The sequence below is a fragment of the Ranitomeya variabilis genome, chromosome 6 (assembly GCF_051348905.1).
Source record: "Ranitomeya variabilis isolate aRanVar5 chromosome 6, aRanVar5.hap1, whole genome shotgun sequence".
Classification (NCBI taxonomy): domain Eukaryota; kingdom Metazoa; phylum Chordata; class Amphibia; order Anura; family Dendrobatidae; genus Ranitomeya; species Ranitomeya variabilis.
Genome location: NC_135237.1, coordinates 122340213 through 122364364, shown reverse-complemented (window position 1 = coordinate 122364364; position 24152 = coordinate 122340213). Strand labels below are relative to the sequence as shown.

General features: G+C 42.3%; 1 protein-coding gene across 1 annotated transcript in view; it reads left to right on the top strand.

Moving 5' to 3' along the window:
* GADL1 (glutamate decarboxylase like 1) overlaps positions 1-24152 on the top strand; it is a 503402-nt gene that overhangs the window by 255414 nt on the left and 223836 nt on the right. Inside the window, exon 7 of the mRNA XM_077268963.1 lies at positions 16861-16940. Coding sequence (XP_077125078.1) covers positions 16861-16940 — 80 coding nt within the window. The remainder of the gene's footprint in view (positions 1-16860; positions 16941-24152) is intronic.

Below are 24152 nucleotides of genomic sequence, written 5' to 3'. Positions count from 1 at the left end.
CACAAAGAAGAAGCCAAAGATTTTTTGACGAGCAGTGGACCAAAAATTATTTGGGCATTACTATTTGGGCAGTAGCAAAAAGTTAGTTTGTTAAAAGAACAAGCTATAGCTCTTTAACACGGCTTTCAAAAATGATCCCTATTTTGATATCTGCTGTTTGAAAAGTGAGGAATCAATGGCTAGTTAACCAAGCTGACCAAGATTATTCTATATTTGAGCAGGAAAAAGTTTTGTATCTTTTATGTGCTGAAGCACTGGCTTTTTAACAAGCTGTTCAAAAATTATCCCTATTATTTTGGAATCAGCAAAAGGTTAGCTGTTTACAGAATGAAGAAACAATGGTTATTGATAAGCTGTCCAAAAGTATCCCCTTTTTAGGAGTAGGGAAATGATTTCTTTAAAAAGTGAAGGATCAATGGTTTCTGAAATATGTATGCAAAAAATATCTAGTTTTTGAGCAGTTCAGGCTCAATTACCCTACAGAGGTCCCAAAACCAGTACAGTATAGCCTTAAAACACATTAGGCAAACAGATGTTTGTGACTGTCTATCAGCAATGGCAGTGAATGTGGCATTAACAGCAACCGTGTAGTATAGAATATGATGGGGCAGTATATGAGATGTCTGGCTGTGTAATATATAGCCATAGAACATAATGAATAGGCAGCAGATGTGTGGCTGGGGTAGCAGTCTATCAGTATTGGCAGCAGCAGAAGCAGCACAGTGTAAAATTGGATGATGCAGGCAAGGAGAGGGTTGTGTGTCACCAACACTGGCAGCCTTGAGAGAAGCAGTAGCACAGTATAGATGCAACATAATTAGCAGGCAGAAAACATTTGGCTGGACAAAGGGCACAGGCAGTAGTGTAGGAAATACAGTGTGGAAAACAATGGCAGGTTCTACAATAAATCTAGTCGCTGGCATCAGCTGTCAGTGAATTAAAATCAACACTAAAGTTGGTGCCAATTTATTGTCACTCACAACCCATTCCAAATACAAGTACAGGGGTCAGAGACAACTGGAATTGGAGAGGGAGCACTATGTCTAACCTGATGGCGTACATCACACTTCCTTGATTAGTTACAGATGAGCTGCCAATGTCATACAGAAAGGGGTTGTAGTCCATCCAGAAGACCAGCAGCCACAGACCACTGAAATGAGGAATGGAAGGAGGGACAGGTGTCATGATCTCCATGGCTAGAGAACATAGCATAAGCCTATATAGGAACAAGCTCTTGGAAGATGGGAACTGTACTGACCATGAACTAAACCTACCGCACAACTAGAAGTAGCCAGGTAGCATGTCCTACTTTTTATCCCTATATGCCCAGCGCCGGCCGGAGAACTAAATAATGCTAGCAGAGGGAAATATAAGACCTGGCTCACCTCTAGAGAAATGCCCAAAAAGGAGACAGAGGCCCCCCACATATATTGGCGGTGATTTTAGATGAAATAACAAACACAGCAGGAAAATAGTTTTAGCAAATTTGAGGTCCGCTTTCTAGATAGCAGAAGACAGAAAGAACACTTTCATGGTCAGCAGAAAACCCTAACAAAACACCATCCAGAAATTACTTTAGGACTCTGGCATTAACTCATAATACCAGAGTGGCAATTCCTGATCAACAAGAGCTTTCCAGACACAGTAACGAAACTGCAGCTGTGAACTGGAACCAAAAAGCAAAATCAAACATGGACGAAAGTCCAACTTATCTAGTAGATGTCTGGGAGCAGGAACAAGCACAGAGAGGCTTCTGATAACATTGTTGACCGGCAAGCAACTAACAGAGAAGCCAGATTATATAGCGACACCCAGATCTGATGAGAACAGGTGAACAGGAAAGATGATGACACAAGTTCAATTCCACCAGTGGCCACCGGGGGAGCCCAAAATCCAAATTCACAACAGTACCCCCCCCTCAAGGAGGGGGCACCGAACCCTCACCAGAACCACCAGGGCGATCAGGATGGGCCCTATGAAAGGCACGAACCAGATCGGAGGCATGAACATCAGATGCAGTGACCCAAGAATTATCCTCCTGGCCGTATCCCTTCCACTTGACCAGATACTGGAGTCTCCGTCTGGAAACACGGGAGTCTAGGATTTTCTCCACAACGTACTCCAACTCACCCTCAACCAACACCGGAGCAGGAGGCTCAACGGAAGGCACAACAGGTACCTCATACCTGCGCAATAACGACCGATGAAAAACGTTATGAATGGAAAAGGATGCAGGGAGGTCTAAACGGAAGGAAACAGGGTTAAGAATCTCCAATATTTTATACGGACCGATGAACCGAGGCTTAAACTTAGGAGAAGAGACCCTCATAGGGACAAAACGAGAAGACAACCACACCAAATCTCCAACACAAAGCCGAGGACCAACACGACGGTAACGGTTGGCAAAAAGCTGAGTCTTCTCCTGGGACAACTTTAAATTGTCCATCACCTGCCCCCAAATATGATGCAATCTCTCCACCACCGCATCCACTCCAGGACAATCCGAGGACTCCACCTGACCGGAGGAAAATCGAGGATGGAACCCCGAATTACAGAAAAACGGGGACACCAAGGTGGCAGAGCTGGCCCGATTATTGAGGGCGAACTCCGCCAATGGCAAAAAAGCAACCCAATCATCCTGGTCAGCAGACACAAAACACCTCAGATATGTCTCCAGGGTCTGATTAGTCCGCTCGGTCTGGCCATTAGTCTGAGGGTGAAAAGCAGACGAAAAAGACAAATCTATGCCCATCCTAGCACAGAATGCCCGCCAAAATCTAGACACAAATTGGGTTCCTCTGTCAGAAACGATATTCTCAGGAATACCATGCAAACGAACAACATTTTGAAAAAACAGGGGAACCAACTCGGAAGAAGAAGGCAATTTGGGCAGGGGAACCAAATGGACCATCTTAGAAAAACGGTCACACACCACCCAGATGACAGACATTTTCTGGGAAACAGGCAGATCTGAAATAAAATCCATCGAGATGTGCGTCCAAGGCCTCTTAGGAATAGGCAAGGGCAACAATAATCCACTAGCCCGAGAACAACAAGGCTTGGCCCGAGCACAAACGTCACAAGACTGCACAAAGCCTCGCACATCTCGTGACAGGGAAGGCCACCAGAAGGATCTTGCCACCAAATCCCTGGTACCAAAAATTCCAGGATGACCTGCCAATGCAGAAGAATGCACCTCAGAGATGACTCTACTGGTCCAATCATCAGGAACAAACAGCCTATCAGGCGGACAACGATCCAGTCTATCCGCCTGAAACTCCTGCAAGGCCCGCCGCAGGTCTGGAGAAACGGCTGACAAAATAACTCCATCCTTAAGGATACCTGTGGGCTCAGAGTTGCCGGGTGAATCAGGCTCAAAACTCCTAGAAAGGGCATCCGCCTTAACATTCTTAGAACCCGGTAGGTATGACACCACAAAATTAAACCGAGAAAAAAATAATGACCAGCGCGCCTGTCTAGGATTCAGGCGCCTGGCGGTCTCAAGATAAATCAAATTTTTGTGGTCAGTCAATACCACCACCTGATGTCTGGACCCCTCAAGCCAATGGCGCCACTCCTCAAACGCCCACTTCATGGCCAAAAGCTCCCGATTCCCAACATCATAATTCCGCTCAGCGGGCGAAAATTTACGGGAAAAGAAGGCACAAGGCCTCATCACGGAGCAGTCAGAACTTTTCTGCGACAACACTGCCCCAGCTCCGATCTCAGAAGCGTCGACCTCAACCTGAAAAGGAAGAGCCACATCAGGCTGACGCAACACAGGGGCAGAAGAAAAACGGCGCTTAAGCTCCTGAAAAGCCTCCACAGCATCAGGGGACCAATTAGCAACATCAGCACCCTGTCTAGTCAAATCGGTCAATGGCTTAACGACATCCGAAAAACCAGCAATAAATCGACGATAAAAGTTGGCAAAGCCCAAAAATTTCTGAAGACTTTTAAGAGAAGAGGGCTGCGTCCAATCACAAATAGCTTGAACCTTGACAGGATCCATCTCAATGGAAGAGGGAGAAAAAATATATCCCAAAAAGGAAATTCTCTGAACCCCAAAAACGCACTTAGAACCCTTGACACACAGAGAATTAGACCGCAAAACCTGAAAAACCCTCTTGACTTGCTGGACATGAGAGTCCCAGTCATCCGAAAAAATCAGAATATCATCCAGATACACTATCATAAATTTATCCAAAAAATCGTGGAAAATATCATGCATAAAGGACTGGAAGACTGAAGGGGCATTAGAAAGACCAAAAGGCATCACCAAATACTCAAAGTGGCCCTCGGGCGTATTAAATGCGGTTTTCCACTCATCCCCCTGCCTGATCCGCACCAAATTATACGCCCCACGGAGATCAATCTTAGAGAACCACTTGGCCCCCTTTATGCGAGCAAACAAATCAGTCAGCAACGGCAATGGGTATTGATATTTAACCGTGATTTTATTCAAAAGCCGATAATCAATACATGGTCTCAAAGAGCCGTCTTTTTTTGACACAAAGAAAAAGCCGGCTCCTAAGGGAGATGACGATGGACGAATATGTCCCTTTTCCAAGGACTCCTTTATATATTCTCGCATAGCAGCATGTTCAGGCACAGACAGATTAAATAAACGACCCTTTGGGTATTTACTACCCGGAATTAAATCTATAGCACAATCGCACTCACGGTGCGGAGGTAGTGAACCCAGCTTGGGTTCTTCAAAGACGTCACGATAATCAGACAGGAACTCAGGGATTTCAGAGGGGATAGATGATGAAATGGAAACCAAAGGTACGTCCCCATGAGTCCCCTTACATCCCCAGCTCAACACAGACATAGCTCTCCAGTCAAGGACTGGGTTGTGAGACTGCAGCCATGGCAATCCTAGCACCAAATCATCATGTAGATTATACAGCACCAGAAAACGAATAATCTCCTGATGATCCGGATTAATACGCATAGTTACTTGTGTCCAGTATTGTGGTTTATTATTAGCCAATGGGGTGGAGTCAATCCCCTTCAGAGGAATAAGAGTCTCCAAAGGCTCTAAATCATACCCACAACGATTGGCAAAGGACCAATCCATAAGACTCAAAGCGGCGCCAGAGTCGATATAGGCGTCCGTGGTAATAGATGACAAAGAGCAAATCAGGGTCACAGACAAAATAAACTTAGACTGTAAAGTGCCAATGGAAACAGACTTATCAAGCTTTTTAGTACGCTTAGAGCATGCTGATATAACATGAGTAGAATCCCCACAATAGAAACACAACCCATTTTTCCGTCTAAAATTCTGCCGCTCGCTTCTGGACAGAATTCTATCACACTGCATACTTTCTGGCGTCTTCTCAGTGGACACCGCCAGATGGTGCACTGGTTTGCGCTCCCGCAGACGCCTATCGATCTGAATAGCTATTGTCATGGACTCATTCAGACCCGCAGGCACAGGGAACCCCACCATAACATCCTTAATGGCATCAGAGAGACCCTCTCTGAAAGTAGCCGCCAAGGCACACTCATTCCACTGAGTAAGCACAGACCATTTACGGAATCTCTGGCAGTAAATTTCAGCTTCATCTTGCCCCTGAGATAGGGACATCAAAGTTTTTTCTGCCTGAAGTTCCAAATGAGGTTCGTCATAAAGCAACCCCAAGGCCAGAAAAAACGCATCTACACTGCGCAACGCAGGATCCCCTGGTGCCAATGAAAAAGCCCAGTCTTGAGGGTCGCCACGGAGCAGAGAAATCACAATCCGAACCTGCTGTGCAGGGTCCCCGGCAGAACGAGATTTCAGGGACAAAAATAACTTGCAATTATTTCTAAAATTCTGAAAACCAGATCTATTCCCCGAGAAAAATTCCGGCAAAGGAATTCTCGGTTCAGATACCGGAGCATGAACAACAAAATCTTGCAAATTTTGTACTTTCGTGGTGAGATTATTCAAACCTGCAGTTACACTCTGAAGATCCATAATAAACAGGTGAACACAGAGCCATTCAAAGATTAGAAGGAGAGAGAAAAAAAAGAAAGACTGCAGCATAGACAGACTGGCAAATGATCCAATTAAGAGCACAAAAAAAAAAAAAAAAAAAAAAAACTCTCAGCAGACTTCTTATTTCACTCCTTTCTCAGCCAAGGAATTAACCCTTTAGTGGGCCGGTCAAACTGTCATGATCTCCATGGCTAGAGAACATAGCATAAGCCTATATAGGAACAAGCTCTTGGAAGATGGGAACTGTACTGACCATGAACTAAACCTACCGCACAACTAGAAGTAGCCAGGTAGCATGTCCTACTTTTTATCCCTATATGCCCAGCGCCGGCCGGAGAACTAAATAATGCTAGCAGAGGGAAATATAAGACCTGGCTCACCTCTAGAGAAATGCCCAAAAAGGAGACAGAGGCCCCCCACATATATTGGCGGTGATTTTAGATGAAATAACAAACACAGCAGGAAAATAGTTTTAGCAAATTTGAGGTCCGCTTTCTAGATAGCAGAAGACAGAAAGAACACTTTCATGGTCAGCAGAAAACCCTAACAAAACACCATCCAGAAATTACTTTAGGACTCTGGCATTAACTCATAATACCAGAGTGGCAATTCCTGATCAACAAGAGCTTTCCAGACACAGTAACGAAACTGCAGCTGTGAACTGGAACCAAAAAGCAAAAACAAACATGGACGAAAGTCCAACTTATCTAGTAGATGTCTGGGAGCAGGAACAAGCACAGAGAGGCTTCTGATAACATTGTTGACCGGCAAGCAACTAACAGAGAAGCCAGATTATATAGCGACACCCAGATCTGATGAGAACAGGTGAACAGGAAAGATGATGACACAAGTTCAATTCCACCAGTGGCCACCGGGGGAGCCCAAAATCCAAATTCACAACAGACAGGCCAATGTAATGGGACATGCTAATTGATCTACACTAAATTTAATTGGCATTGATTAATTTTTACAAATATTAGGATTTTGTGAAGCACAACCCACTCCATTTGGAGTTTGCAGAATGGGCAAAACAAAAATTGGAACAGGGCCCTCAGTTTACATAGAACATTATGTTCAGTGATGAGGCAAACTTTTTGTGTGGGCCATTTATATGATTACACCTAAATAACATGGGAATGGTGACAGTTTTCTTGTGTAGGGTGCCTTGTATTGAAATCTGTTGCAATGACACGGGTACTGCGTTCCCCAGACATCAACACAATTTCTATCTGCTCCTCACATGTTAACCTCTGCGATACGTCAACGGCTGTAAACAAAGAGAAACTTGTAAATAACTCATGAAATAATAAAGTTACGTTAAAATCAAGCAACCATTGTTTTTCTTGTGAAATTCTCAATAAGTTTGAAGTGTCACATGAACCTCTTCCCATTGGAAAAAATAAAGTTGTATCCAAAATGGCTGACTTCAAAATGGCCGACTTCAAAATGGCCGCCATGGTCACCACACATCTTAAAACGTTTTCCCCCTCCCATATACTAATGTGCCACAAACAGGAAGTTGATATCACCAACCATTCATTTTATTTAGGTGTATCCATATACATGGCCCACCCTGTACATGTTTTATTTATATCACAAAAAAACAATGCCTCCTTAACCCCTTCGCGACATGCGCCGTACTAGTACTGCGCTGCCGGCACTGCATTAGTGCCAGCCGCAGTACTAGTACGGCGCATCGATCACCGCGGTCTCGCGCTGAGCGCCGCGGTGATCGGGTGCGGGTGTCAGCTGTATATGACAGCTGACACCCCGCAGCAATGCCCACGATCGGCGCTGTCGCCGATCGCGGGCATTTAACCCCTCTGATGCCGCTGTCAATAGTGACAGCGGCATAGAGGGGGATCGCACAGGGGCGGGGGCTCCCTGCGCTCTCCCACCGGAGCAGCGTGATGAGATCGCGCTGCTCCGGTGACCTGGAAGGAGTCCCCGGATCCAAGATGGCCGCGGGACTCCTTCCGGGTCATGAGATGACCCTGCTTGCCGGCGTCTGCTGAGAATTCCTCATAGCAGGCGCCGGCAAGCCTCTGCAATGTGCCTGTCAGATCGATGATCTGACAGAGTGCTGTGCACACTGTCAGATCACCGATCTGTGATGTCCCCCCCTGGGACAAAGTAAAAAAGTAAAAAGAAAATTTTCCACATGTGTAAAAAAAAAAAAAAAAAATTCCTAAATAAAGAAAAAAATATATATATTCCCATAAATACATTTCTTTATCTAAATAAAAAAAAAAATCACACAATAAAAGTACACATATTTGGTATTGCCGCGTCCATAATGACCCCACCTATAAAACTATATCACTAGTTAACCCCTTCAGTGAACACCGTAAAAAAAAAAAAAACGAGGCAAAAAACAACGCTTTATTCTCATACCGCCAAACAAAAAGTGGAATAACACGCGATCAAAACGACGGATATAAATAACCATGGTACCGCTGAAAACGACATCTTGTCCCGCAAATAAAAAGCCACCATACAGCATCATCAGCAGAAAAATAAAAAAGTTATAGCTCTCAGAATAAAGCGATGCAAAAACAATTATTATTTTTTATATAAAATAGTTTTTATTGTGTAAAAGCGCCAAAACATAAAAAAATTACATAAATGAGTTATCGCTGTAATCGTGCTGACCCGAAGAATAAAGCTGCTTTATCCTTTTTACCAAACGCAGAACGGTATAAATGCCCCCCCTAAAAGAATTTCAGGAATTGCTGGTTTTTGTTCATTCCGCCTCCCAAAAATCGGAATAAAAAGTGATCAAAAAATGTCATGTACCTGAAAATGGTACCAATAAAAACGTCAACTCGTCCTGCAAAAAACAAGATTTCACATGACTCTGTGGACCAAAATATGGAAAAATTATAGCTCTCAAAATGTGGTGATGCAAAAACTATTTTTTGCAATAAAAAGCGTCTTTTAGTGTGTGACGGCTGCCAACCATAAAAATCAGCCCAAAAAACGCTATATAAGTAAATCAAATCCCCCTTCATCACCCCCTTAGTTAGGGAAAAATAATAAAATTTAAAAAAATATATTTATTTCCATTTTCCCGTTAGGCTACTTTCACACTAGCGTCGGTACGGGGCCGTCGCGCTGCGTCGGCCCGACATACCGACGCATACTGTGCAAGCGCCGCACAACGGGGGCAGCGGATGCTGTTTTTCCATGCATCCGCTGCCCCATTGTGAGGTGCGGGGAGGTGGGGGTGGAGTTCCAGCCGCGCATGTGCGGTCGGAAATGGTGGACCGTCGGCACAAAAAAAAGGTACATGTAACGTTTTTTGCTGCCGGCGGTCCGCCACAACACGATGCAACCGTCGCACGATGCTTGCGACGTGTGTCAATACGTCGCTAATGTTAGTCTATGGGGAAAAATGCATCCTGCAGATGACTTTGCAGGATGCGTTTTTTCGCCAAAACGACGCATTGCGACGTATGCAAAAAAACCGCTAGTGTGAAAGTAGCGCTAGGGTTAGGACTAGGGTTAGGGCTAGGGTTAGGGTTGGGGTTAGGGTTTCAGTTAGAATTGGGGAGTTTTCACTGTTTAGGCACATCAGGGGCTCTCCAAACGCGACATGGCATCCGATCTCAACGCGTTTGTTTGCGTAAAAAACGCATGCCTTTTTATAGAAAAAAAACAGAACACACACTGAAAAGTCACCCACCACCATCAAGGTGATAAAGGGATCCAAACCCTAACCCTAACCCTACCCCTAAACTCACCCCTAACTGTTTAATGAACATTTTCTGACAGTCATAGTGCCACGTATTTCAGTGCCACGTATTTCAGTGCCACATATTTCAGTGCCACGATATTTCAGTGCCACGTCTTTCAGTGCCACGTCTTTTAGTGCCACGATATGTCAGTGCCACGATATGTCAGTGCCACGATATGTCAGTGCCACGTATTTCAGCGCCACGATATTTCAGTGCCACGTATTTCAGTGCCACGTATTTCAGTGCCACGATATTTCAGTGCCACATATTTCAGTGCCACGTCTTTCAGTGCCACGATATTTCAGTGCCACGTATTTCAGTGCCACGATATTTCAGTGCCACGTCTTTCAGTGCCACGTCTTTGAAATATCTTGGCACTTAAATACGTGGCACTGAAATACGTGGCACTGAAATATCGTGGCATTTACGTGACATACGTGGCACTTAAATACGTGGCACTTAAATACGTGGCCACTGAAATATCGTGGCATTTATGTGAAATATGTGGCACTTATATACGTGGCACTTATATACGTGGCACTTATATACGTGGCACTTATATACGTGACACTTATATACGTGGCAACTGAAATATCGTGGCACTTATATATGTATATACGTATATAAACGTATTTCAGTGCCATGTATTTCAGTGCCACGTATTTCAGGTTAGGGTTAGGGGTAGGGTTAGGGGTAGGGTTAGGGGTAGGGTTAGGGGTAGGGTTTTTTGTTTTTTTCTTGTTTTCTTGTGTTTTTCTATAAAAACGCATGCGTTTTACCGTGTTTACATGCGTTTATATGCAGATAAAAACGAAAGTGTGAAACCAGCCTTACCCTTGGGAAAATAAAAACATGGGGGCTAAAATATAATTTTCGTGGAAAAAAATATATTTTTTATTTTCGCGGCTCTGCGTTATAAACTGTAGTGAAGCACTTGGGGGTTCAAATTTCTCACAACACATCTAGATAAGTTCCGTGGGGGGTCTAGTTTCCAATATGGGGTCACTTGTGGGGGGTTTCTACTGTTTAGGTACATCAGGGGCTCTGCAAATGCAACATGACACCTGCAGACCAATCCATCTAAGTCTGCATTTCAAACGGCGCTCCTTCCCTTCCGAGCTCTGCCGTGTGCACAAAGTGGTTCCCCCCCATATATGGGGTATCAGTGTACTCAGGACAAATTGGACAACAACTTTTGTTGTCCAATGTCTCCTGTTACCCTTGAGAAAATAAAAACGTGGGGGCTAAAATATAATTTTCGTGGAACAAAACTTATTTTTTATTTTCACGGCTCTGCGTGATAAACTATAGTGAAACACTTGTTGGTTCAAAGTTCTCACAACACATCTAGATAAGTTCCGTGGGGGGTCTAGTTTCCAATATGGGGTCACTTGTGGGGGGTTTCTACTGTTTAGGTGCATCAGGGGCTCTGCAAATGCAACATGACACCTGCAGACCAATCCATCTAAGTCTGCATTTCAAACGGCGCTCCTTCCCTTCCGAGCTCTGCCGTGTGCCCAAACAGTGGTTCCCCTCAATGTATGGGGTATCAGCGTACTCAGGACAAATTGGACAATAACTTTTGTGGTCCAATTTCTCCTGTTACAATTGGGGAAAAAAATTGCGGGCTAAAACATCATTTTGTGGAAAGAAAAAATGATTTTTTAATTTTCACAGTGCTACATTCTAAACTTTAGTGAAACAACTGGGGGTTAAAAGTGCTCACCACACATCTAGATAAGTTCCTTAGGGGGTCTTCTTTCCAAAATGGTGTCATTTTTTGGGGTTTCTGCTGTTTAGGCACGTCAGGGGCTCTCCAAACACGACATGGGTTCCGATCTCAATTCCAGCCAATTTTGCATTGAAAAGTCAAATGGCGCTCCTTCCCTTCCGAGCTCTGCCATGCGCCCAAACAGTGGTTTATCCCCATATATGAAGTATCAGCGTACTCAGGACAAATTGCACAACACCTTTTGGGGTCCAATTTATCCTGCTACCCTTGGGGAAATAAAAAATTTGGGGCAAAAAGATCATTTTTTGTGAAAATTAATATTAATTTTTTTTACGGCTCTACATTATAAACTTTTGTGAAGCACTTGGAGGTTCAAAGTGCTCACCACACATCTAGATAAGTTCCTTAGGTGGTCTTCTTTCCAAAATGGTGTCACTTGTGGGGGTTTCCACTGTTTAGGCACGTCAGGGGCTCTCCAAACACGACATGGGTTCCGATCTCAATTCCAGCCAATTTTGCATTGAAAAGTCAAATGGCGATCCTTCCCTTCCGAGCTCTGCCATGTGCAATGGTTTACCCCAACATGTGGGGTAACGGCGTACTCAGGACAAATTGTACAACAACTTTTTTGGTCCAATTTCTCCTGTTACCCTTGGTAAAGTAAAACAAATTGGATCTGAAGTAAAAATTTTGTGAAAAAAAAGTTGAATGTTCAATTTTTTTTAAACATTCCAAAAATTCCTGTGAAGCACCTGAAGGGTTAATAAACTTTTTGAATGTGGTTTTGAGTACCTTGAGGGGTGCAGTTTTTAGAATCGTGTCACTTTTGGGCATTTTCTGTCATATAGACCCCTCAAAGTCACTTCAAGTGTGAGGTGGTCCATAAAAAAAATGGTTTTGCAAATTTTGTTGCAAAAATGAGAAATCGCTGGTCAACTTTTAACCCTTATAACTCCCTAACAAAAAAAAATATGTTTCCAAAATTGTGCTGATGTAAAGCAGACATGTGGGAAATGTTGTTTATTAACTATATTATGTGATATAACTCTCTAATTTAAGGGCATAAAAAAGAAAAATTTGAAAATTGCAAAATTTTCATAATTTTCGACAAATTTCAGTTTTTTCACAAATAAATGCAAGTCATATCGAAGAAATTTTACCACTATCATAAAGTACAATATGTCACAAGATAACAATCTCAGAATCACCAGGATCCGTTGAAGCGTTTCAGAGTTATGACCTCATAAAGTGACAGTGGTCAGAATTGTAAAAATTGGCCGTGTCACTTAGGTGAAAACAGGCTTTGGGGTGAAGGGGTTAAGAACCCTTCCCCTTTGTCTCAGAAGAGACCTCTGCTCCACTTTGATGGACTCTACATCCATATGTTTTAGCTCTCCCATGGGATATTAGCTTGGGCAGTCTGGATCTAAGATAGCATGGTTCAGAAAGTTTTTTTTTAAAGCTTTGACCCAATAAAAGACATTTATGGCATATCCATAGAGTAGAATATTTTACAAATGTTAATGTAACTTACATAGAATATAATTAAAAAAGTAATGAATTTGCTTGATCAGTTGTGTCCTATTTCTTCTCCCCTTTATGTCTCCCACAGGCAAACATCTACAGGCATAAAGAGATTGGTTTCACAAAACATAGGTGCTCAGGAGGTTGAACTGCCAAACTCCAACCTATAAGATATATATCAAATATTAATTTTGTCGCAATACACCAGTGAATACATTCCATTTCATAAAAAATATAGTGTTAGTTTTACAGATCCATTTCATTTAGTGTAGGAGTAATTTTACTTTATGCAAATAAAATAAAATTTTCCATTTCTCAAATAATTAACATTTCAATGAAAATGGATAATTTGAAGGCAGACATAGATAAAGAACAAAAACCTTTAGAAGTTAAGAAAGAGACAGATTTATTATTTAAGTGGTGATTTAGAAAATGCTGGTGGATGCATGGCAGTGGTATTAAATATTTCATGCAGCTAACAGCCTGGTCTGTGGAATTTAAAGAGATTGATTTTTAGATTGTGAAAAATGCTTTATAGAATCATTTGGGAGAGAATTAAAACAAAACCTCGGCAAACAATCCCTTTGTAATTAACATTTTTTCATTCTGTTCTATGACAAATCTGGAGAGACCAATTTATTACAAACCGCATTGGCTTATCTGGAGAATACAAGAATCTATAGACTTTAGGGAACACAAATCACAGATCATTGGGAATTAGACTCGTTTAAAAATATTTAAATGAATGAGTATGAAGAAATATATATTCTGAATGACATCTCTAAACTCATTCTTTATAACCATTTTTCAAGCTAAAACAGATTGCAGACTCTCAGGCAAAAATGAACCACAAAGTCAGGAACTGGTTTGCATTTTTAATGAGATTTCTTATTGAGATGGGCATTGACAAGTATCAGGGCTTTTTAATATTTGTGAAACATTTTATATGTTTGTGTGCTACAAAATATTTTAGAGATTTTCATTTAGATTTTGACCATTCTAAAGCGTCATGTCAATGGAGCTTTTTTAATGAGAAGTTCTGTGCTTAATTTTACTGTTCTTTCTAACCTTTACACTTCAGATAGGTAACAGTTGAAAAAACAATATAATGGGTCAGAGGCCACAGTAACCACTTCATCTAATTTCAGGATGAGGAATTTCCACAGCTTATACACTTCTCAACATTAAAATTGCAATCACAAGAAGGAAGAGTTGTGGAATTATGGAAATCATGAGATCGATAGACATGCTAATTACAGGAAAATTTTAAAAACATGCAAACAATATTTTCAAAACATCTCAACATATTCATTATCGACTCACGTATGAGCTCCAGTTGCAAAAATATACACACTTACACAACTTTGAAAACTACTTATGATGTTATCAATGGTTGTCTGAGCAAAGTTCTGCTAAACGGGATTCCCTTGGGCATGCAAGATCCTCTGCTAGCTTTTCCCTTCACAACTGCTGACCAATTATATCCCATATCTGCTCAATGGTAGAGACGTTCAGAGATGCTGCAGGCCATGGTGGCACATTTAGGCTGCTCACAGTAGTCTAAGTAACATGCAGCATGGCATCATGTGGAAAAATGTCTCCTGGGACACTAAGAAGAAATGGCTGTTCCACTGATTCCAGAACCAAATCAATGTAACATCCAGCTGATAGTGTAACAGGAATAAAGATTAGAGGGGTCAAACTACTGTTCAGTTCGCCAACCCACACAATAACATCGGAATTAGTACAGTTGTTAATTTCCCTCATGAAGGCCTCTTCATGGAGTTGTTCATGCGGTTTCCAGAACAGATGCTGTAATGGAACTATTCAGACTGCAATTGAGGTCTATCCTCTTCAGCGATGAGTGTAATGATTGCTGGAGATTGGCCTGGAGACCATGTGGACTTCGAACTGAAGAGGCCCCCATGAAAATTTTTCATACCAGGATTATTGTGTAGAGTGGCATAATGTATGAAAGTTTGACAGCTCTAGTCTTTATCCCAGGTAAACTAACCGCTTGGCATTACATTGACTTGGAACAAATGGTATGATTATTTCTGTTAATTGTCCCAAGAGCCCTTTTTCAATATAACAATTCTAGGCCTCATGTTGCTCTTCCAACTGGGAGCAACCTGTGTGGCCTAAACATGCTAGTATGGCCTGCAGCCTTTCTGGATTTGTCTCCCGTCGAGCACATCTGGGATGCCTCTGGTCAGCAATTGCAAATGGCGTTGACAGCAGCAGATTTTGATGATTTTCATGCCCAAGTACATTGTGTGGCAGGAAATTCCTCAGATAACCATTAATAACCTCAATAAAAGCATGCCAGAGTGGTAAGTGGATGAATTTCTGATGCTTATACTGAATACAAAATAAATTGAGATGTTTTAATAAATTTGTTTCAATTTTTTTTTCATCATCTGTATACCATTGACATCTCTCTTGATCCTGTGATTTCCATAATTTCACAACTTTTTCTTCTTGGTATTATAATTAAATTCAATGTTGAGGAGTATATAATGTGCATGCAGAGCACAAGCAGTGTACAAAGCCTGAACTGTAGCCAATAGTTGAGTGATGTCCATGCACAGGGATTTTCATTTTGGTAGCTACAGCTGTACAGACAAGATATATGCAGCCATTCTATTTCCTATAGTATGAAGGTCCTGTGGTGTGTACAGTGCATTGAAAACTTGCTTTTGATGCTTCAAGAAGGTGAAAAAAGTAATTTCATACTGAATGCTACTGTATAATCATAATTATTTTCCAATTTTTTACATTAAGTTACTTTTGATAAAGTACATTGGAGTGCACAATCAGCACATGTAGTTTTCTTATATAATAGATACACAAAAACGTTTGCAAAATAATTTGTTTGTAGGAATTGAAATTATTATTTGCCACTACAGCTACCGAAGGCAAAAAAGTATTATTTTTACAGTAGATTGTGTCTGATTAAAAAAGTTATACAGACCTAGCAATCACCAACTCGATCAGCAGTGATACAGGAGTGGCTGAGGGCAGCGGGCTGTCCACACAACTTGAATGGGCAGCCTGGTCCACAAATTTCGGAGGCGCGCTACACTGCAGCAACTATCAAAATAACATCTCCAACATCTATATATTTTCTTCACAGGGAAAATATATGTACCATGTAAAATGAAATCTGTCAGCACAGTTTTTCAGCTGATGTTATAATTGTGGGATTTGGATGTTTGAGTAGGCGATAGAAAGTGAACTCATATCACCACTGTTTACGTCTCTGTTCTAGTCTTCTGGGCAGAGCAGAAGTTGTGAACAGTGCTGACCGTAATCAGGTTTGTTGCTGTAATCGTATCCGCTGTTCATTGATTGGTTTCCTGCTCCGAGTGAGAATATGCTGGACATCATCAAGGAACAGTGGACATGATTACAGGTAAGACACTAATCACAGAGTTGTTTGCTGCTTCAGTTCCGCCCAGATGACGTAAGCAGATTACTGTTTGCTGTTGACATACGGTAATTTTTTTTCTCTCTCCCAGTCATACGTTTAATCTTTACTTGGACATGCTTACAAAGCTACTCACTGTACAATCATGAAAATCTCTACTGATAGGCTCCTCTTAAGTTGTTTGTAAGGTTAAATTCTTCTATGAGCCATGAATATCCATTTTAATATATTGTTGAATGTGTTTACTCTTGGAAATAGCTGCAATCATTACTTTACCTAGTCCATATGGTAATGAATTAAACATATACTTCCCTGCATTATTCGTTAGGTATATTTACCTTTTTCCATATATGTTAGACTATCAAATTCTTTCATTTAAACAATATTTCTGTAAATCTTTCTATTAATTTTCCATCTGTATGTACAGTCATTATTTTGTTTTCAACAGTGTCACTACTCCATGAAGAAGGCAGCTGCTTTCCTTGGTATTGGCACACACAATGTGTATTTTGTTAAGGCTGATGATCAGTAAGTGGATATGTAATTTAAACTTTCTTTATTTATTAATCATACAAAGTGTTTGCAATTTTACAAAGTGTCATTCACATGCCTTATAAGCATTTTCTTGACAGATACTTTCCTCAAAAAGAATGGGAGTTGGATTGTAGTTTGAATTTTCAATTATCATTGACTCCACTAAAAACATTTATCAAAAAGAGATATAGGTTTGTTTTCCAAACGCTGTACAGTAGCCAATATGGCTACAGCTGTGATTGGCAGGTAATCCCTTCATGTTAAGGGACTGAAAGTTACAGACATATCAGCAGGCTTGATTGTGTTTCACAGTTTGTTGCTGCCACTTATAAGATATAAGCCTCTTAGCAACTATTCAAATAGATTCTATTCTATCTTAATACCCCTCATATCTTAAAATAATTTCGGGTGCAGTGGCATCGTAGAGATTATTGTATGAGAGACATTTCGACAGGTTTCATTGTGTCCCACAGTTTGCTGCTACAACATATAAGAAACAAATGTTTCAGGGGCAATTCAAATACATTCCATTCTCTAATATTACCTCTGATATCTGAAAAAATTGAGGGTCCGGTGGCGTAGTAGAGATTATCATATTACAGACATTTCAGCAAGATTATTTGTGTTCCAGAGTTTGTTAATGCTACCTGTAAGAAATTACCCTTTCACTGACAATTCAAATAGATTTCATTCTCTAATATATCCAATGATATCGGAAAAAATTTAGAGTCTGCTGGCATAGCAGAGATTACCGTATTACAAACATTTCGGCAGATTTAATTGCGTCCCAGAGTTTGTTGCTGCCACGTGTGAGAAATAATCCTCCTTTCACTGACATTTCAAATAGATTCTATTCTCTCCTAATACCCCTCATATCTGAAAATAATTTGAGGTTCGGTGGAATAGGGATTACCACATTACAGACATTTTTTTTACATTTGATTGCATTTCAGATTTGTTGCTGCCACATACAAGAAAAAATCCTTTCTGTAAGGGCTCCTTTCCACTTGCAAGATAAACGTCCGTGTCTCGCATGTGAAAACCAAGCTCTGGCGCCGGCACTCCCGAGCGGAGAGTGCGGCTGCATAGCAACATATGCAGCCGCACGCTCCGCTCCCAAATGCCGGTGCCAGAGCTTGGTTTTCACATGCGAGACACGGACGTTTATCTCGCAAGTGGAAAGGAGCCCTAATAATACCGCTCTGAGCTTCGTAGATAATTTAAAAATGAGTAAGGCTTGCAGTAAGGGACAGGGAAGTGGATGTGCTGCTAATATTGCACGCAAAGACCATGGAAGTGGTTCAGGTGAAACTAGGTCTGCTGTGGGAGTACAACAAGCAAGCTCATTCATGTGACCTAGCTTCCTGTCCCACTTTCTAAGGGGGCACGGGACACCACTTTTAAAGCCAGCATAATGTGAGCAGAATAAGCCTTTCCATTTATGGCTTATTCTGGCCTGCCACCATGTACGTTTCAAGAGTGACATGAGGAGACTGTGTGTGCAGATTCCCAAATGTTTAAGCAGCCATGGTCAGAAGAAGCCGACTGTGGTGAATGGCAATTGCAGCCTCAAGAGGTGGATAATGATGAAACACAATTGCCAACAAGTCATCTTAAAAGAACAATTCAGAAGTAGGACCACAGTGAGGAAGTAGAAGGCGAGGTGATGGATGATGAAGTCACCCAACCTTGCCAGGAGGCATGCAGAGTGAGCACAGCAGCTCAGAGCTGGAGGGATCCGCAACACCACAACAGCCAGGAAGAGGCAGTGGGGCTGAAAGAGTGAGAAGGTGTTTACCTGTTCCCCAGAGCACCCCCATGTGGCCAGATCCTAGGCCAAGTGGCAGGTGTTCCCTAGTCTGGCACTTTTTCACAGAAGTGCAGAAGATAAGAAAAAATTAATTTGTAACCTGTGCCATACCAAGATCAGCAGGAGCTTGTGCACTACTAGCGTGACCACCACCAGCATGCTCAAGCACATGTCATCCAATCACCCGACTAGGTGGGCTGAATGCCTGTGTCCCCAATCAGTGTCTGCGAGTGATTCCTATCACCCTACACCTGTCATTGCATGTGTGCAACCAGAATCAGCAACCGCGTCCACTTCTTTGTAAGAGCTCAGTGTTCAGCTGTCCCTACCACTGGCCTTGGAATGCAAGCCATAATACTCAGTCACTCACAGGCCCAAACACTTAACAGCCACATTTCCAGACTGTTTGCTCTGGAATTGTTGCCATTTAGGCTTGTGGACACTGAGGCTTTCTACAACCTCATGGCGGCTGTCCCCAGCCGACACTATTTTTTTGGGAAAACGATCTCCACCTTACACTAGCATGTGTCCCATAACATATCCCGCTCTCTGACCAACACACTTACTGGGAAGGTCCAACCCTAACAAACACATGTTCAAGTGCTTGTGGCTAGGGATGCTACATTGCTCTGATGGCACACTGGACCAAACTCCTGGCGGCCGGGACCCAGTCCGACCCTGGGACTACACACATGCTACTGACATCTAGATATGCGGGCCCAAGTTCCATCATGGTTTTCATTCTCCTAAGCCTGTTCTTTCACTCCCTCTTCCTCATCCTTCATCTCCTAATTATCTTCCATATCAGTCACAAGTTGGAAGCACTGCCTCAGCTAAATGGAAACAGGCTCTGCTTAAACACATATGTTTAAGTGATAAACAGCACACAGCCGCAGAGTTGTTGAAAGGTCTAACAGACCAGACAGATACATTGCTCTTGCTGCTGAACCTACAATCAGGCATGGTTATGTGTTTTAATGGCAATAACTTGGTGGCGGCTCTGAAGCTTCGCCACCTTGCACACGTACCATGCCTAGCCCATGCCCTCAACTTAGTCATTTAGTGCTATTTAAAAACTTACTCTGATTTGCCTGATCTACTTGTCAAAGTAGGTTTCATGTGCGCCTATTTCCACAAGACAGCTACATCTGCCTTTAGTCTGGCAATTCTGCAGCTATGCTTGCAGCTGCCACTTCACCATCTGGTTTGCAATCTGGAATTCAACACTGCATATGTTGGCAAGTCTTTGTGAGCAGTAGAGGGCAGTAGTTGAATACCAGCTTCATATGCACATTGGTATTCCACTCAGCCTTTATATATTGCAACTGAAGAGTAGCCATGGATGGCTGACAGTCCACAGCATGAGGTCTTCTTACCATGCATTCATTGCCAGATTCTGTCTCTTTGTGGTCATGTGTAGACAAATATCCTAAAAAATGCAATGCAAGTCACAGTCTTTTTCAAATCGTCACAAAAATGTATTCTTCATCCAATCCAATTGAAAATCTTTTTAAAATTGTCAAAAAAATTATTTTTCATCCAATCCAATTGACAATCTTTTTAAAATTGTCCAAAATTGTAGTCAGAGTCCCTACTCTATGTGTCTTGTTGGCTGAATTGCAATGCCTCCTTGTAAGTTTAGCTATGCCTTGCAGTGACTGCATAGCCTTTGCCAGTTTTGGAGTCAGAATATTTTAAAAATTGGGCCAGAATTAAATCAAAGTCCCTCCTCTACGTGTTTATTTGTCTGAGGCCCTCACCTGCATGTCTTGCAGGGTTTATCGGAGAGCCACCTTCTAAGTTTGCTAGCCCTTACACATAGTGCATTGGCCTTGTGAGTGTAGGAGTCACAGTACCTAAAAATTTTAACAGAATGTGCATGATGCCCTCCTTTATGTCTGATACAGGGTGACTCTATCTCTCCTCCTAATTTTTGCCAGTTCTTGCATTGTCTACATGGACTTGATGGCGTATAACAGCCCCTCCTTCATAAATTAAATAGGATGTGTCTCACCATGTCACACACACCACATGCCCAGATAAGATAGTAAAATGTTAAAATTACATTTAACAGGAAATGTTTTTTCACCATTTAATGCAATGAGAAAGTGAAAAAATGCAGCAAAAATGCCAACTGGGAACAGTTGCCCACCTTTTCCCTCTAGCCACCGCACTGCCTCTGATGGCCTTATAAAAATGATTAACTGTGGGAAAGATGACACCACAGCTACAGTGGCAACTGTCTAACAGCCCAGCTTGACTACAAATCTTTACTGAAGACCCTTTCAGCATTTTGAGAGTTGGGTGGGGGACATAATCTCTGAAAATAGGGTCCCACAACTGCACCTCAACAGTTTAAGCAGAATGCTTAGAAGAGTCAATACACTGAGACCGCCATTAATGTACTTGGTAGAATGGACCAGCAAATGCGAAGTCACAGATGCATATTTCGCAAGTCACCACTGCTAGGCAAGTCCAAAGGGCCAGGATATTCCTCATTCACTCTCCATAAGGACGGGGCTTTATAGAACCCTTCTCAGACTGCTGTTGTAGGGTAGCTAGCATCTGGTGACATGGGCCATGTTAGGGTACCGTCACACAGTGCAATTTTGATCGCTACGACGGTATGATTCGTGACGTTCTAGCGATATCGTTACGATATCGCAGTGTCTGACACGCAGCAGCGATCAGGGATCCTGCTGAGAATCGTACGTCGTAGCAGATTGTTTGGAACTTTCTTTCGTCGCTTGATCACCCGCTGACATCGCTGGATCATTGTGTGTGACAGCGATCCAGCGATGCGTTCGCTGGTAACCAGGGTAAACATCGGGTAACTAAGCGCAGGGCCGCACTTAGTAACCCGATGTTTACCGTGGTTACCAGCGTAAAAGTAAAAAAAAAAAAAACGTACATGCTCACCATCTGATGTCCGTCCGGTCCTTTGCCGTCTGCTTCCCGCTCTGACTGTCTGCCGGCCGGAAAGTGAGAGCAGATCACAGCGGTGATGTCACCGCTGCACTCTGCTCTCACTGTACGGCCGGATCTCAGTCAGAGCAGGAAGCGGACGGCAAGGGGCCGGATGGACATCAGATGGTGAGCATGTACGGTTTTTTTTTTTTTACTTTTACGCTGGTAACCACGGTAAACATCGGGTTACTAAGCGCGGCCCTGCGCTTAGTTACCCGATGTTTACCCTGGTTACCCGGGGACTTCGGCATCGCTCCAGCGCCGTGATTGCAACGTGTGACCGCAGTCTATGACGCTGGAGCGATAATCATACGATCGCTGCGACGTCACGGATCGTGCTGTCGTAGCGATCAAAATTGCACTGTGTGACGGTACCCTTAGAGTCAGGATACCAGAGTAAGTCCTAATCTAGCAGCATTAAATCAAAATGAAAAACAAAGGGAACCCAAAAACAAAAGCTAAGGAAAAAGAACCAGAAAAGACAGTAAGCCACTGCTGAGAAGCAACCTGAACTTCATCATCAAGAACTCACCCCGTGCCAGGGAACTTAATAAACAGAACGGAACTGGAATGGAGCAAGCTTTAAATAGCCAGCAAAATGCTAAAGATAAAAATCAGGTTATGCATTCCTCCCAGTCATGTCTAATAAACCACTCCCTGCTCACCTGAACTGTAAGATGCACACATTCCTACCATTGGCTTACACCAAGCAAGGCAGCGTCCTGCATTGCCTGGCAACTGGGAGACATAGCATCACATGTCTCCTGGGCCGCGAAATAAGTGTGAAGCGCAGCATCCCATGTTCTCACACCACTCACTACTTACACACACAAGAAACTACAATGTGCATTTGCGCCATCCAAGTGGATGATAGCTCTGTCCCCAGCATGGACAGACTACCAGGGAAGTCAGAAACTGGAGGAGGACAATTGGGATGGAATGTGCAGAAATTGAACTAACAGGATCTCAGGTCAGGCTAACCATTGCAAGCAGCATTCTTGATTTCTTCTGGGTTGCCAGGCATATTGTTATCATCAAGCAGAGGGATGACTATTAGATATCAATGTTTTTAGACCCTCTGGGGATTTTTTTTGGCTTCTGAAAGGAAGTCAAAATTGTTATATTACCAGAATAACCTGCTTTCTATGCTCAGCTAGGCTTTTGCCAAGAAAATGTCTTATGACTGCAAGTCTGAAGAGGGAATCCATCTCCACTCACCGCAGAGAAACATTCCCTTGACTATGACAATGATACCATTACTATAAGTAGCCAAAACCACAGTGATTACAGTATATTTAACATGAGGGAGCAGATGTTTTACACACTTGAACAAATAGAGTCAAAGCCTGAACAGTCAGGTTCAATCTTACCTGGACTATGTCCTTTCTCTGTCAGATACCCTAAGCTCCAACCCAAGGGGCTTATGGGTCAGTAGACTTGACCAGTGGCAAAACCACGTCTTGTTTATCGTGTTAAAAACTTTGTTATTCAGCCTTCAGTGTACTGTCAGAAAGTGTACACAGTTTGTCATGTGGCTTTGCCACACCCATGGAGATTGTATCCTGCAAGTGTGGAAAACCTCACATTTGTCAAAATGAATCTGTCACACGTCAGTATCAATTTTCATTCACCTATAGCTGATGCCAACAATTAGATTGGCTAATGTATCTACCTGTCTGATTATGTTCTATAATTTTCTGCTGCCACTAGTGCTAGTACCTACGTGTAGCCAAGCATCTCCTGCTTGACCATCATGTTCCACAGTATCTATCTCTCATGCTGTTGTGACTGCCATTGCTGTTAGTACACAAATGCACATCCCCTACCTGTGTACTTTATCTTATTGTTTACTGTGCTGTTGCTGGCACTGAAAGGAAGCCACATATCTCCAGCCTCTCCAATGTTCTATATCTCTTCTGCATTGTGGCTGCTTCAGGGGCTCCAGTGCTGGAAATACACAGCCAGACATTTCCTTGCTTGTCCCTCCATATTCTATACTGCTTGTTTGCTGCAGTTGCCACTATTGACAGCCAAACATCTCTTGCCTGTACATTGTGTTCTATATCTATACAAAGCTGCTGCTCGGAACGCCACAGGTTAAATAAAAATGAAACTGCTCCAGAAAACAAAATATAAAATTTTGATGGTTATTTAAAAAGTAAAAAGTAATTCCTTCTTCACTTACCAAACATTTTTTTACATTTTAAAAAGCATAAAAAGTCCAATAGTGCAATATGTTATGAAGTAAGCTGATGGGCTTACACTGCTTCCCAACCATTTACCAATAGCAAAATACGTTAATGTCACATTGAAAATAGCAAAGCTGTGTTAGCGATAAAAAGCTTAAAAGAAGTTAAAGGAGACCTCAGAGTTTTATACACATTTTATGGGTAATTGGAGGCTTTGCGGTAATTGCAACTGTAATTTGT